The sequence below is a fragment of the Bos taurus genome, chromosome 16, assembly GCF_002263795.3.
Source record: "Bos taurus isolate L1 Dominette 01449 registration number 42190680 breed Hereford chromosome 16, ARS-UCD2.0, whole genome shotgun sequence".
NCBI lineage: Eukaryota > Metazoa > Chordata > Mammalia > Artiodactyla > Bovidae > Bos > Bos taurus.
The window spans coordinates 6701910-6716811 of NC_037343.1; the positions used below are offsets into that span (position 1 = coordinate 6701910).

General features: G+C 38.3%; 1 protein-coding gene across 3 annotated transcripts in view; it reads left to right on the forward strand.

Annotated features, from left to right (window-relative positions):
• KCNT2 (potassium sodium-activated channel subfamily T member 2) overlaps positions 1 to 14902 on the forward strand; it is a 443182-nt gene that overhangs the window by 313772 nt on the left and 114508 nt on the right. For all 3 annotated transcript variants that reach the window (XM_024976669.2, XM_024976670.2, XM_059875651.1), the window contains exons 15-16: positions 2986 to 3135; positions 4084 to 4313. In XM_024976669.2, coding sequence (XP_024832437.1) covers positions 2986 to 3135; positions 4084 to 4313 — 380 coding nt within the window. The remainder of the gene's footprint in view (positions 1 to 2985; positions 3136 to 4083; positions 4314 to 14902) is intronic.

Below are 14902 nucleotides of genomic sequence, written 5' to 3' on the forward strand. Positions count from 1 at the left end.
TAAAGGACAGAAATGGTATGAACCTAACAGAGGCAGAAGATATTAAGAAGAGATGGCAAGAATACACAGAAGAACTGTACAAAAAAGATCTTCACGACCCAGATAATCACGATGGTGTGATCACTGACCTAGAGCCAGACATCTTGGAATGGGAAGTCAAGTGGGCTTTGGAAAGCATCACTACGAACAAAGCTAGTAGAGGTGATGGAATTCCAGTTGAGCTATTCCAAATCCTGAAAGATGATGCTGTGAAAGTGCTGCACTCAATATGCCAGCAAATTTGGAAAACTCAGCAGTGGCCACAGGACTGGAGAAGGTCAGTTTTCATTCCAATCCCAAAGAAAGGCAATGCCAAAGAATGCTCAAACTACTGCACAATTGCACTCATCTCACACATTAGTAAAGTAATGCTCAAAATTCTCCAAGCCAGGCTTCAGCAATATATGAACCGTGAACATCCTGATGTTCAAGCTGGTTTTAGAAAAGGCAGAGGAACCAGAGATCAGATTGCCAACATCTGCTGGATCATGGGAAAAGCAAGAGAGTTCCAGAAAAACATCTATTTCTGCTTTATTGACTATGCCAAAGCCTTTGACTGTGTGGATCACAATAAACTTTGGAAAATTCTGAAAGAGATGGGAATACCAGACCACCTGACCTGCCTCTTGAGAAATTTGTATGCAGGTCAGGAAGCAACAGTTAGAACTGGACATGGAACAACAGACTGGTTCCAAATAGGAAAAGGAGTTCATCAAGGCTGTATATTGTCACCCTGTTTATTTAACTTATATGCAGAGTACATCATGAGAATCGCTGGACTGGAAGAAACACAAGCTGGAATCAAGATTGCTGGGAGAAATATCAATAACCTCAGATATTCAGATGACACCACCCTTATGGCAGAAAGTGAAGAGGAACTCAAAAGCCTCTTGATGAAAGTGAAAGTGGAGAGTGAAAAAGTTGGCTTAAAGCTCAACATTCAGAAAACGAAGATCATGGCATCCAGTCCTATCACTTCATGGGAAATAGATGGGGAAACAGTGGAAACAGTGTCAGACTTTATTTTTCTGGGCTCCAATATCACTACAGATGGTGACTGCAGCCATTAAATTAAAAGATGCTTACTCCTTGGAAGGAAAGTTATGACCAACCTAGATAGCATATTCAAAAGCAGAGACATTACTTTGGCAACAAAGGTCCATCTAGTCAAGGCTATGGTTTTTCCTGTGGTCATGTATGGATGTGAGAGTTGGACTGTGAAGAAGGCTGCGCACAGAAGAATTGATGCTTTTGAACTCTGGTGTTGGACAAGACTCTTGAGGGTCCCTTGGACTGCAAGGAGATCCAACCAGTCCATTCTGAAGGAGATCAGCCCTGGGATTTCTTTGGAAGGAATGATGCTAAAGCTGAAACTCCAGTACTTTGGCCACCTCATACGAAGAGTTGACTTATTGGAAAAGACTCTGATGCTGGGATGGATTGGGGGTAAGAGGAGAAGGGGACGACAGAGGATGAGATGGCTGGATGGCATCACTGACTCGATGGACGTGAGTCTGAGTGAACTCCGAGAGTTGGTGATGGACAGGGAGGCCTGGCGTGCTGGGATTCATGGGATCACAAAGAGTCGGACATGACTGAGCGACTGATCTGATCTGATCTGATCTGATAGCTCAGTTGGTAAAGAATCTGCTTGCAATGCAGGAGACCCCACTTTGATTAGTGGGTCAGGAAGATCTGCTGGAGAAGAAATAGGCTACCCATTCCAGTATTCTTGGGCTTCCCTTGTGGCTCAGCAGTAAAGACTCCACCTGCAGTGCAGGAGACCTGGGTTTGATCCCTGGATTAAGAAGATCCCGTGGAAAAGGGAATGGCAACCCACTCCAGTATTCTGGCCTAGAGAATTCCACAATCCATGGAGTCACAAAGAGTTGGACACGACTGAGCGACTTTCACTTTCAAGAAGGAATGAACTACAAATGAAACATACCTGGAAAATATACATTTAAAAAAAAAAAAAACTTACTGACACTTTGAAAATGTTTATAAATGTTTATTTCCCAGTAACCCTTCAAACAAAACTCAGTTAAAAATATGATAGGTATGACTTTAATCTGTGCAGAAGCTACAGAGATTATGGTGAAATATTTTTGATTTTTATAAATGTATCACATTTATTCTAGAATGTGTATTTCTTGTACTTAACAGTTCATAAGCTTTATTCACCAAGTGGAATTTATTGTACAAAATGGGAAATCATTCATGTATCTTCACAATAAATTTTGCATAAGTTGAATTTTTGATACATTTCTAAAGCCACTGAGCAGGCTATTCTAGAGGGGGGAAAAAGAAACTACATTTTCTGTGATAAACTTACCTTCTTTTTAAAAAGTACTTTCGAAAATCTCTTTCAGAGATTCTTTTATCACAAAATGTATCTTTCGTTAACTTCTACACAATTGAGAGAATGCCACTGTATGATTTGGACAGAAATAAAGAGTATATTTTTTTTATGAAATCAAACTGAATAATTGAGATGTGTATATTTATAATTTTAAATACAAAGCAAAGTAAAAAACATACAGGGGCCAAGCAGGTCTTATAAATGGGATGAAGTGGGTTATATTATTGAGACTATAAGACAAGTATATATAGGCTGTGCATGACTTAATACACATAAAAATTCAGTTGCTACAGCTCAATGGTTCATGATCACAATAAATGCTTTTATTAACTGGATTGTGAAATTCTTTTAAAGAATTTTCCATTTAGCAAGTATCTATATTCTGTAGTTTCGAAATTCTTGTAGGTGACTCTTTGTAAATATTTGGTGATGACGTCATCACTTTGAACACAGATACTTCTTTGAACTGTGCTTGTTCCTCCTGAAGTTGGGAAACTCTGGAGCATGTAGGACAGCAACTGTGCTTTGAGCCACATTCACTGTTTGTCTCTGTGCGTGTGTATGTGTGTGTGCTTTTGTTGCAGAGAAGGCCAGCAGTCACCAGAACAGTGGCAGAAGATGTACGGCAGATGCTCTGGGAATGAAGTGTACCACATCGTTCTGGAAGAAAGCACATTTTTTGCTGAATATGAAGGAAAGAGCTTCACATATGCTTCTTTCCATGCACACAAAAAGTATGTTTCCTTCTCAGAATGGAATTAAAATATTAATTTACATCCAGTTTTCCATAATGTAACCCATATTGGTGCTCATATTGAAGTATTTTTGAATTATTATCATAATTATTGAGACATTTGAATTCTCACCTTTTGTATGGTCTCTACAAGTTAAGATTCTTGGGCATAAAGTATAATTTAGTAGGAATATTGACTGAAAATGAAAGCATTTTTCACTCAGTCATGTCCAACTCTTTGCAACCCCATGGACTATAGCCCAGTAGGCTCCTCCTCTCCATGGAATTCTCCAAGCAAGAACTCTGGAGCGGGTTGCCATTCCCTTCTCCAGGGGATCTTCTTGATCCAGGGATCAAACCCAGGTCTCCTGTATTGCAGGCAGATTCTTTACTGTCTGAGGCACCAGGGAAGCCCAGTATTGACTTTAGCATCTTTTCAATTATCTTTAAAAACATTTTAGTGCTGTAGAAATTCACAAGAAAATGAATCTTTTATATAGATCTAAATTTTAAAGTGTTAATTAAAATACTGTTTTATTTTTTGGCCAAATTAAGATATACATTTGATGGTAAGACCCAGTATAAACACAAAATTTACCTCCCCCCCAAAAAAATGCCCTTAAATGATATTTACTTTGATGTTTTCTTTTATCTTTTATTCCATTCTTTTTTATTAAAAAATGTATATATAGTCTTAAGTATCCAAATTGATTTCACAAAACACTAAAGATACTGGATTTTTTTTTTTTTTGGTTTGTTTTCTTCTATAGAGATAAGAACTTTGAACTTATAGGATCTTTTCAAGCTTTAAAGTCTTCCTATTTGAGGTTTACTTTTCCTTTTCCTTTTAATAGTTTACTTATTTTCTTAATATGCAAGCTTAAGAAAAAAACTAAGACCTTTGCTGAACTTTAAACTTAAACTCCTTTATTTTCTTTTTTAAATTAAGGTTTGGTGTCTGCTTGATTGGTATTAGGAGGGAGGATAATAAAAACATTTTGCTGAATCCAGGTCCTCGATATATTATGAATGCCACAGATACATGTTTTTATATTAATATTACCAAAGAAGAGAATTCAGCATTTAAAAACCACGACCATCAGAAAAAAAGCAATGTACCAAGGTCATTTTATCATGGACCGTCTAGATTGCCTGTACATAGCATAATTGCCAGCATGGGTAAGTATAAATAAATTTGAAAATATAATTAATTTCCTTCTTTAAAAAGAATAATAACTATATTTGTTTTTCTAAAAATTCCAAAGTCAAATTTAAAATATACTTGTGCATATTACAAACTTGGTGACTAAATAACTAAATAAATACACAGAAAAAAATTTCTAATCTGTTAAACTGGTAAGAAATTAAAACAGTTCAAAACTTCTAACAATAGTTTCATATATCTGATTAGAATATAAACACCAGACACTTCTGTATTTCTTTGTAAGTTCTACATTCAATTATCAATAATGGCTCTTTCAGATTCTCTCTCTGTTTCCCCAAACTCCCCAATCTTTCATCTAATCCTTACTGAAGTTGGCTTCTATGACACAGAATTTTTTTAAAAAAGATTCAGACAAATAAGAACTTCCATTAAATTTTGTCACCAAACCACATAACAACCTACATGCACTTAGTTTCTATCACAAGGAAAATGTGTTCCTTCTTTTAGCTTATAATATTTTAATAAAATACCCTTACTTATGCAGCAAGCCATTCTCCATTTCCCTCCTAGGGACTTCCCGTTTTTATTATTTCTCATTACTTGAATTCTTATTTTTTTTTTTTTTAATCACCAATTCATTCTTCCTCCCTGCTTCTCTTTCTCTGACTCTCTTCATGTCTCTCTTTACACACACACACACACACACACACATTTCTGGACCGCATGCCTTGACATCTTCACAGATAAATTCCAAGTGTTGGCTTCAGTTGCTGGCTTGAAATCTGGCCATTCCCTCATGTCTCTACCAGTTCAGTCTGAAATCTGCAACCAGTATATCACTGAAACTGCTCTGGAAAGGCCATTGCTCTACTCTTCCTCACTAAATCCAGTGGAATCGTCACAGCCAATGACAATATTGACCATGTTCTTCTTAAAATGCTCTAGTGCTATTTCCTCTGCACCCTGCACATTCATTTTCCCTAAATTGTTGCGTCTGCTCTCAAAGATTCAATTCTTCTCCATAAATTGATGATCCCCTTACCTAAACCATGACCTTAACTCTCTTTTCATAGCAACATATTCAACTGTCCATGGGCTATTTGGAAAAATCAAACAAGCATTGGAAAAACCAATGTGGTATATTCTAATTGAGCTAATCTTTCTATATTCATTCAAACAATTTCCTCCTTCATTTTTTCTTTTTTGCTAAAAAATGTGATACCATCATCCTTTGATTTGTAATGACAGAATTCTAATGTTTCACTATTTTTCTCTTCTTATACTTTGTATTTCACTGAATTCCACTAAATTTGATCAAGTGGCCTCTAAAGTCATTCGTTGCCATGTCCATACTCAGTTTGGTTGATCTGGGTCTCCATCATTCTGTCCTTCCACTGCAGAATCCCCCCAGTCTCTTCTCCATGCCTCCAGGCTTGCTGCCTTGCACTGCTCTCCAACTTGCTACCAGAGTAACAATTTTTACATAATGTTATAATCACGCTCCTGCATTAATCTTTAATCTCTTCCTATTAGCTATTGGGGAAAAAGTCTAAATTTTATACTATAAAAACGTTTACAATTGGATGATCAAACTCTCTCTTTCTCTTTTTTTTTTTCACTTGAAGCAGTCCTTGTTTTCCCAGGACAGTACCAGATTATATACATTGTCCTTGTGCCATTATGAAGAGAAATCCACTTTGATTCTTAGGAATACCCTCATTTAGAAGATAACTTACATGATCACTTTTAAGTATCTCTTTAAAATAATTCCTTCTTATATTTTTAGTCCCACATTTTACCATTCCTTCAGTTGCTATCCTAAGTCCCAATCATATTAAATTCCTTTCAGTCTTCACTAATAGTTTTTCATCATCCCTTCAATTGCTCTCCTTAGCCCCAACCATATTAATTCATTTCAGTCTTTCCTAGTGGTTTTTTTACCAAGGGGCCTTGATGCACTGTTTCCTCTGAAAGGATCTACTCCCCAGCCCCCAACTTTGCTTATATAACTACCTCTAATCATTTGCATCTCAGTCTTAATATCACTAACTCTGAGACATATTTCATGGCCCTGCTTAGACTTTGTAAGATAACTCAGATTGTCACTGATGCAACATATTTTATCTTCTATAGAAGTTTTACTTGTTGGTTTCACATATCTAAAAGTTACTTGTTGAGTACCTAGTCCATGCCAGGAACTCTCACAAGTATTTGTGATGGGAGGGTGGGACAAATCGACAGAGTAGCATTGACATATACACTATGATATGTAAAATAGATAGCTAGTGTGAAGCTGCTTAACACAGGGAGCTTAGCTTGGTGCTCGTGGTGACCTAGACAGCTGGGAATGGGGAGGGAGTGTGACTCGGGAGGTAGTGTGACTCAGAAGGGAGGGGATATATGTATACATGTAGCTGATTCACTTCTTTGTACAGCAGAAACTAACACACGTGGTAAAGCAGTTATACTCCAAATTAAGAAGAAGTATTTGTGATTAATTAGAGAACAAATGAAAATTCCTTGCTTCCAGAGCTAGCATTTTATCATGGAGAAGTCTGGCCATAAACAATACATATAAAAATCAGTAAAGTGTTTAGTAAATTAGAAGGTGATAAGTAGTAAGATAAAAGTGAGAAGAAAACAGAGCTAGCAAAAAGCATGTATGAATTCTAGGACAATTGAATTTTTAGGTGGCTTGTAGGCCTCATTGAAAAGGTGGCATTTGAGAAGATACTTGAAGAAAATAGAGGCATTATGCCTGTGAATGTCTGAAGGAAAAGCACTCCTGGGAGAGGTAATAGCTGGTACAAGGGCCCTACAGGAGGGGTAGGAACCTGATTGATGTGCTCCAGGATCAATATAGGGGCCCTCATGATGCAAACACAGTAATTTGATGGTAAGAGTATAAGAGAGGTAGGGAGAGAAGTAAAAAGGGGCCAGATCATGGTGAGCTCTTTAAGTCAATGTAAGAATTGTAGTTTCTACTCAGAGTGAAGTGGGAGTCATCACAGGTTTTCAGTAGAGCAATGGCATGGTCTCACCTATGCTGAACTCCATCTTCACAAAATCACTATGGCTGATGTTAACAATAGATGCTTAGGGTCAAGGATCCAGTGTATTTTCAAGTGGAAGTGGTAGGAGAGAAAAAATTATGGGTATACTTTGAAAGTAGGGTGCCATTATTATTATTTTATGATCAATCTATTTCTTTTTTCTTTTTTTTTACTTTACAATATTGTATTGGTTTTGCCATACATCAACATGAATCTGCCATGGGTGTACAGGTGTTCCCCATCCTGAACCCTCTCCTACCTCCCTCCCAATACCATTCGTCTGGGTCATCCCAGTGCACCAGCCCTGAGCATCCTGTATCATGCATCGAACCTGGACTGGCAATTCATTTCACATATGATATTATACATGTTTCAATGTCATTCTCCCAAATCATCCCACCCTCACCCTCTCCCACCCACAGAGTCCAAAAGACTGTTCTATACATCTGTGTCTCTTTTGATGTCTTGCATACAGGGTTATTGTTACCATCTTTACCATACACTGTATTGGTGTTTTTCTTTCTGGCTTACTTCACTCTGTATGAGAGGCTCCAGTTTCATTCACCTCATCAGAACTGATTTAAATGCATTCTTGAATTAGAAGTGAACTGTAATAGAGAAGTGTGAAGAACTCAGGATTTTAGTATCAGTTCTGTTCATTTCAGTTACTCAATTGTGCCCAATGCTCTCTGAACCCATGGACTGCAGCATGGCAGGTTCCCTGTCATCACCAACTCCCAGAGCTTGTTCAAATTCATATCCATCAAATATGATGCCATCCAACCATCTCATCCTCTGTCATCCCCTTCTCATCCTGCCTTCAAACTTTCCCAGCATCAGGGTCTTTTCCGGTGAGTCAGTTCTTCCCATCATGTGGCCAAATACTGGAGTTTCAGCTTTAGCATCAGTCCTTCCAATGAATATTCAGGACTGATTTCCTGTAGTATGGATTGGTTGGATCTCCTTGCTGTGCAAGGGACTCTCAAGAATCTTCTCCAACACCACGGGTCAAAAGCATCAATTCTTCAGCATTCAGCTTTCCTTATGGTCCAATTCTCACATCCATACATGACTACTGGAAAAACCATAGCTTTGACTAGATGGAACTTTATCAGCAAAGTAATGTCTCTGCTTTTTAATATGCTGTCTAGGTTGATCATAGTTTTTCTTCCAAGAAGCAAGCATCTTTTAATTTCATGGCTGCAGTAACCATCTGCAGTGATTTTGGAGCCCAAGAAAATAAAGTCTGTCACTGTTTCCACTGTTCCTCCATCTATTTGCCATGAAGTGATGGAACTGGATACCATGAACTTCATTTTTTGAATGTTGAGTTTTAATCCAGCCTTTTCACTCTCCTCTTTCACTTTCAGCAAGAGGCTTTTTAGTTGCTCTTCACTTTATGTATATGAGTTTATTGATATTTCTCCTAGCAATCTTGATTCCAGCTTGTGCTTCTTCCAGTCCGGCATTTCACATGATTTACTCTGCATATAAGTTAAATAAGTAGGGTGACAGTGTACAGCCTTGACGTACTCTTCTGATTTGGAACCAGTCTGTTGTTCCATGGCCGGTGCTAACTGTTGCTTCTTGACCTGCATACAGGTTTCTCAGGAGGTATGTAAGGTGGTCTGGCATTCCAATCTCTTTAAGAATTTTGCACATTTTATTTTGACCACACAGTCAAAAGCTTTGGCAAAGTCAATAAAGCAGAAGTAGATATTTTTCTGGAACTGTCTTGCTTTTTTGATAATCCGACAAATTTGGCAATTTGATCTCTGGTTTCTCTATCTTTTCTAAATCCAGCTTGAACATCTGGAAGTTCACCGTTCATGTAATGTTGAAGCCTGGCTTGGAGAATTTTAAGCATTACTTTGCTAGTATGTGAGATGAGAGCAATTGTGTGGTTGTTTGAGTATTCTTTGGCAGTGCCTTTCTTTAGGATTGGAATGAAAACGATCTTTTCCAGTCCTATGGCCACTGCTGAGTTTTCCAAATTTGTTGGCATATTGAGTGTAGCACTTTCACAGCATCATCTTTAAGGTTTTGAAAGAGTTCAACTGGAATTCCATCACCTCCACTAACTTTGTTTCCTAAGGCCCACTTGTCTTCACATTCCAGGATGGCTCTAGGTGAGTGATAACACCAGCATGGTTATCTGGGTCATGAAGATCTTTTTTGTTTAGTTCTTCTGTGTAGTCTTACCACCTCTTCTTAATATCTTCTGCTTCTGCTAAGCCCATACCATTTCTGTTCTTTATTGTGCCCATATTTTTTTTTTTAAATATTCCCTTGTATCTCTCATTTTCTGAGGAAGGCTTTCTCTTTCTTTTTCTTTTTTTTTTTAATTTTATTTTATTTTTAAACTTTACAATATTGTATTGGTTTTGCCAAACATCAAAATGAATCCGCCACAGGTAAGGCTTTCTTATCTCTCCTTGATATTCTTTGGAACTCTGTATTCAAATGGGTGTATCTTTCCTTTTCTCCTTTGCCTTTTACCCCTCTTCTTTTCTCAGTTATTTGTAAGGCCTGCTCAGACAACCATTTTGCCTTTTTGCATTTCTTTTTCTTGGGGTTGATCTTGATTACTGCCTCCAGTACAATGTCATGAACCTCCGTCCATAGTTCATCAGGTACTTTGTCTATCAAATCTAATCCCATGAATCTATTTCTCACTTTCACTCTATAAATATAAGGGATTTGATTTAGGTCATACCTGAATGGTCTAGTGGTTTTCCCTTTCTTCAATTTAAGTCTGAATTTAGCAATAAGGAGTTCATGATCTGTGCCACAGTCAGCTCCCAGTCTTCTTCTTGCTGACTGTCAAGAGCTTCTCCATGTTTGGCTGCAAAGAATATAACCAATCTGATTTTGGTGTTGACAGTCTGGTGATGTCCATGTGTAGAGTCTTCTCTTATGTTGTTGAAAGAGGGTTTTGCTATGATCAGTGCATTCTCTTGGCAAAACTCTAATAGCCTTTGCCCTGCTTCATTTTGTATTCCAAGGCCAAATTTGCCTGTTAGTCCAAATATCTCTTGACTTCCTAGTTCTGCATTCCAGTCCCCTATAATGAAAAGGACATCTTTTTTGAGTGCTAGTTCTAGAAGGTCTTGTAAGTCTTCATAGAACTGTTCAGTTTCAGCTTCTTTATCATTACTGGTCAGGGCATAGAGTTGGATTACTCTGATATTGAATGGGTTACCTTGGAAATGAACAGAGATTGTTCTGTTATTTTTGAGATGGCATCCAAGTGCTTCATTTTGGACTCTTTCATTGACTGTGATGGCTACTGCATATCTTTTAAGGAATTCTTGCACACAGTAGTAGATATAATGGTTATCTGAATTAAATTCACCCATTCCAGTCCATTTTAGTTTACTGATTCCTAAAATGTAAATGTTCATGCTTGCCATCTCCTGTTTGACCACTTCTGATTTCCCTTGATTCATGAACCTAACTTCCAGGTTCCTATGCAATATTGCTTTTTACAGCATGGAACTTGACTTCCATCACCAGTCATACCCGCAACTGGACATTCTTTTCTCTTTGGCTCTGTATCTTCATTCTTTCTGCAGTTATTTCTCCAGTAGAATTTTGGGCACCAACCTGGGGAGTTCATCTTTCAGTGTCATATCTTTTGGCCTTTTCATACTGTTCATGGGGTTCTCAAGGCAAGAATACTGAAGTGGTTTGCCATTCCCTTCTCCAGTGAACCACATTTTGTCAGAACTCTCCACCATGACCTGACCATCTTGGATGGCCCTACAAGGCATGGCTTATAGTTTCATTGAGTTTCACTGAGTTAGGTTTTTAGTATTAGCAGCAGGAAAATGGGAATGGCCATCCATTTAGATGAGAAAGGTATGCAGGGAACCAGCGGAGACATAGAATTCAGTTTGGAATGCAATGCATTTCAAATTTATGTTAGATATTGAGAAAAAAAATGTCAAATAAGAGATTCAATATAATAGTCTAGAGTTCAGGTCCTACTGTATAACACAGGGAACTATGATAAACCTATGTTAAATTATGATAAACTTGTGATAAACCATAATGGAAAAGAATATAAAAAAGAATATCTATATCTGTATAGGCTTCCCTGGTGGATCAGTGGTGAAGAATCCACCTGCCAATGCCAGAGACCTGGGTTTTATTCCTGGGTCAGAAAGATCCCATGCAGGAGGAAATGGCAACCCACTCTAGTGTTCTTGCCAGGAAAATCCCATGGACAGAGGAGCCTGGTGGGCTACAGTCCATGGGGTCACAAAGAGTTAGACATGACTTAGTATGCACAACATGTATATAACTGAGTCACTGTGTTGTACGGCAGAAATTAACACAACATTGTAAATTGATTAAAGTAATTTAGAAAAAAAAAACTGAAATGAGTCTAGAGTTCAGGAGAGAGGTGGTGTATGCTGAAAAAATTAATTTTGGATTCCTGAGCTTATGTGTTATGTTTAAAGTCATGAAACTGAGCAAGATCATTGAGAAAATGATTGCAGACAGAAAAGGAATGAAGACAAAGGACCAAATCCTCCAATATGTCAATATTAAATATCAAGTGAATGAGAAGAAACCAGCAGAGGAAACAAAGAAGGAGATACTGACAAGGGAAACCAGCTGAGTGTCTTGTCCTGGAATCCAAATGAATCCAGTGTGTGGAGAAGGTGTAGTGATCAGCCATGTCTAATGCCTATAATGGTCAAATAACATGAGAATTGAAAATTGGCCATTGAATTTAGTAAAAAAGTGATTGCTCTTTATCTCAATAAGAGCTCTTTCAATGAAGTGGTAAGTTGGGGAATGCCAGATCAGAGAGGTTTATGACAAAATGTCAGAAGACAACTTAGGGAAACTAGGTCTAGACAACTCTCATAAAATTTTGCTGCATGAGAGTAATGGAAATAAACATAAACAAATGAGACATGAAAGTGAAAGTCACTCAGTCACGTCCAACTCTGTGACCCAGCAGACTATACAGTCCATGAAATTCTCCAGGCAAGAATACTGGGGTGGATAGCCTTTCCCTTCTCCAGGGGATCTTCCCAACCTAGGGATCAAACCAGGTCTCCTGCATTGCAGGCAGACCTAATTAAACTAAAAAACTTTTGCACAGCAAAGGAAACCATAAACAAAATGAAAAGGCAACCCACAGAATGAGAGAAAATGTTTGTAAATGATGTGACCAAATAGAGATTAGTCTCCAAAATTTACAAACAGCTCATACAGTTTAATGTTATCAAAACAAACCACCCAATCCAAAATGGGTGGAAGACCTAAACATTTCTCCAAAGAAGACCTACAGATGGCCAAGAGCCACATGAAAAGATGTTCAACATCAGTAAATTTTAGAGAAATACAAATCAAAACTAAAATGAGATATTACCTAACACCAATCAAAATGTCTATCATCAAAAAAACCCACAAACAATAAATGAGTATAGTGAGAAGGGACCCATCCTACACTGTTGGTGGGAATGTAAATTGGTACAGCCACTATAGAAAACAGTATGGAGTTTTCTTAAGAAACTAAAACTAGGTCCAGCAACCCCACTCCTGGGCGTATATCTGGAGAAAAACATAATTTGACAAGACACATGCACATTGATGTTACAGCACTATTTATCATAGTCAAGAAGTAGAAGCAACCTAAGTGGCCATGAATGGAAGAAGAGATAAAGATGTGGCACATATATACAATGGAATATTACTCAGCCATGAAAAACAGTGAAATAATGCCATTTGCAGCAACATGAATCTAAAAATTGTCATATTGAGTAAAGTCAGCCAGACAAAAGAGAAATATTGTATGATATAGCTCATATGTGGAATCTAAAAAAATATGATACAAATGACTTTGTTTATAAAACAGAAACAGACTCACAGAGACTTAGAGAACTAACCATAGTTACTAGGGAGAGGGCAGGGCTGGGGAAAGATAGGGAGTTTGGGATTGACATGTACACACTGCCATATTTAAAATGGATAGCCTACTTTTTGGTGCAGGGAACTCTGTTCCATAGTTAATGGTCTAAACAGGAAAAGAATTCAAAAGGGCAATAACTGAATCACCTGCTGTCCACTTGAAACTGACACAACATTGTTAGTCAACTGCACTCCAATATAGAAAAAAAAAGTTAAATAAATAAATAGAACGTATAACAAAACAGTATATTAAAAAGCAGAGACATTCCTTTGCCAACAAAGGTCCTTCTAGTCAAGGCTATGGTTTTTCCAGTGTTCATGTATGGATGTGAGAGTTGGACTACAAAGAAAGCTGAGCGCTGAAGAATTGATGCTTTTGAACTGTGGTGTTGGAGAAGACTCTTGAGAGTCCCTTGCACAGCAAGGAGATCCAACCAGTCCTAAAGGAGATCAGTCCTGGGTGTTCATTGGAAGGACTGAGGTTGAAGCTGAAACTCCAATACTTTGGCCACCTCATGTGAAGAACTGACTCATTTGAAAAGACCCTGATGCTGGGAAAGATTGAGGGCAGGAGGAGACGCGGACGACAGAGGATGAGACGGTCAGATGGCATCACTGACTCAGTGGACATGAGTTTGGGTAAACTCCAGGAGTTGGTGATGGACAGGGAGGCCTGGGGTGCTGCGGTCCATGGGGTCACAAAGAGTTGGACACAGCTTAGTGACTGAACTGAACTGCTGCTGCTGTTAAGTCACTTCAGTCATGTCCGACTCTGTGCGACCCCATTGACGGAAGCCCACCAGGCTCCCCAGTCCCTCGGATTCTCCAGGCAAGAACACTGGAGTGGGTTGCCATTTCCTTCTCCAATGCATGAAATGAAAAGTTAAAAGGGAAGTCACTCAGTCGTGTCCAACTTTTAGTGACCCCATGGACTACAGCCTACCAGGTCCTCCATCCATGGGATTTTCCAGGCAAGAGTACCGGAGTGGGGTGACATTGCCTTCTCCGGAACTGAACTGAACTGACAACAAAACAGACTCACAGAGAAGAAAGTAGTGGTTAGCAGTGGGGAGAGTGGCAAAATAGGTGAAAGGAATTAAGAGGTACAGACTACCAGATACAAGGATATAATGTATAGCACAAGGAATATCATCAATACTTTATAATAACTTATATGGGGTATAATCTATAAAAACATTGAATCACTGTGTTGTACACCTGAAACTAATATAAGATTGTAAGTCAAGTTACTTCTGTTAAAAACAAAATAAAGCTAGTTAAGTCAACACAGGGTTGGTGTACAAGGAAAACAGTGAAAGACAGTGGGTATGGACTCTGAAGATGAATGATACAGAGCTGGGATATCATAAGGGGTGGAGGGAAAATGCTCTGAAAGAAGCAGTGAGAACTCTGAGGGTATTTCTCCACTAGGAAAACACAGGCACTCTTTTGGTGTTGCAACCTTCAGAATTACAAGGAGAGATATCAGAGAAGAGCCAGGTTTTGTTAGGGGAAGGAAAGGTTCAAAGAAGAAGTTGTTTCTGTAATTGTAACTTTTAAAACTGTGTCTTCCCTGCTAAATTTTGACTTTCTCATGATCACATACCCCCATACTCAGCTTG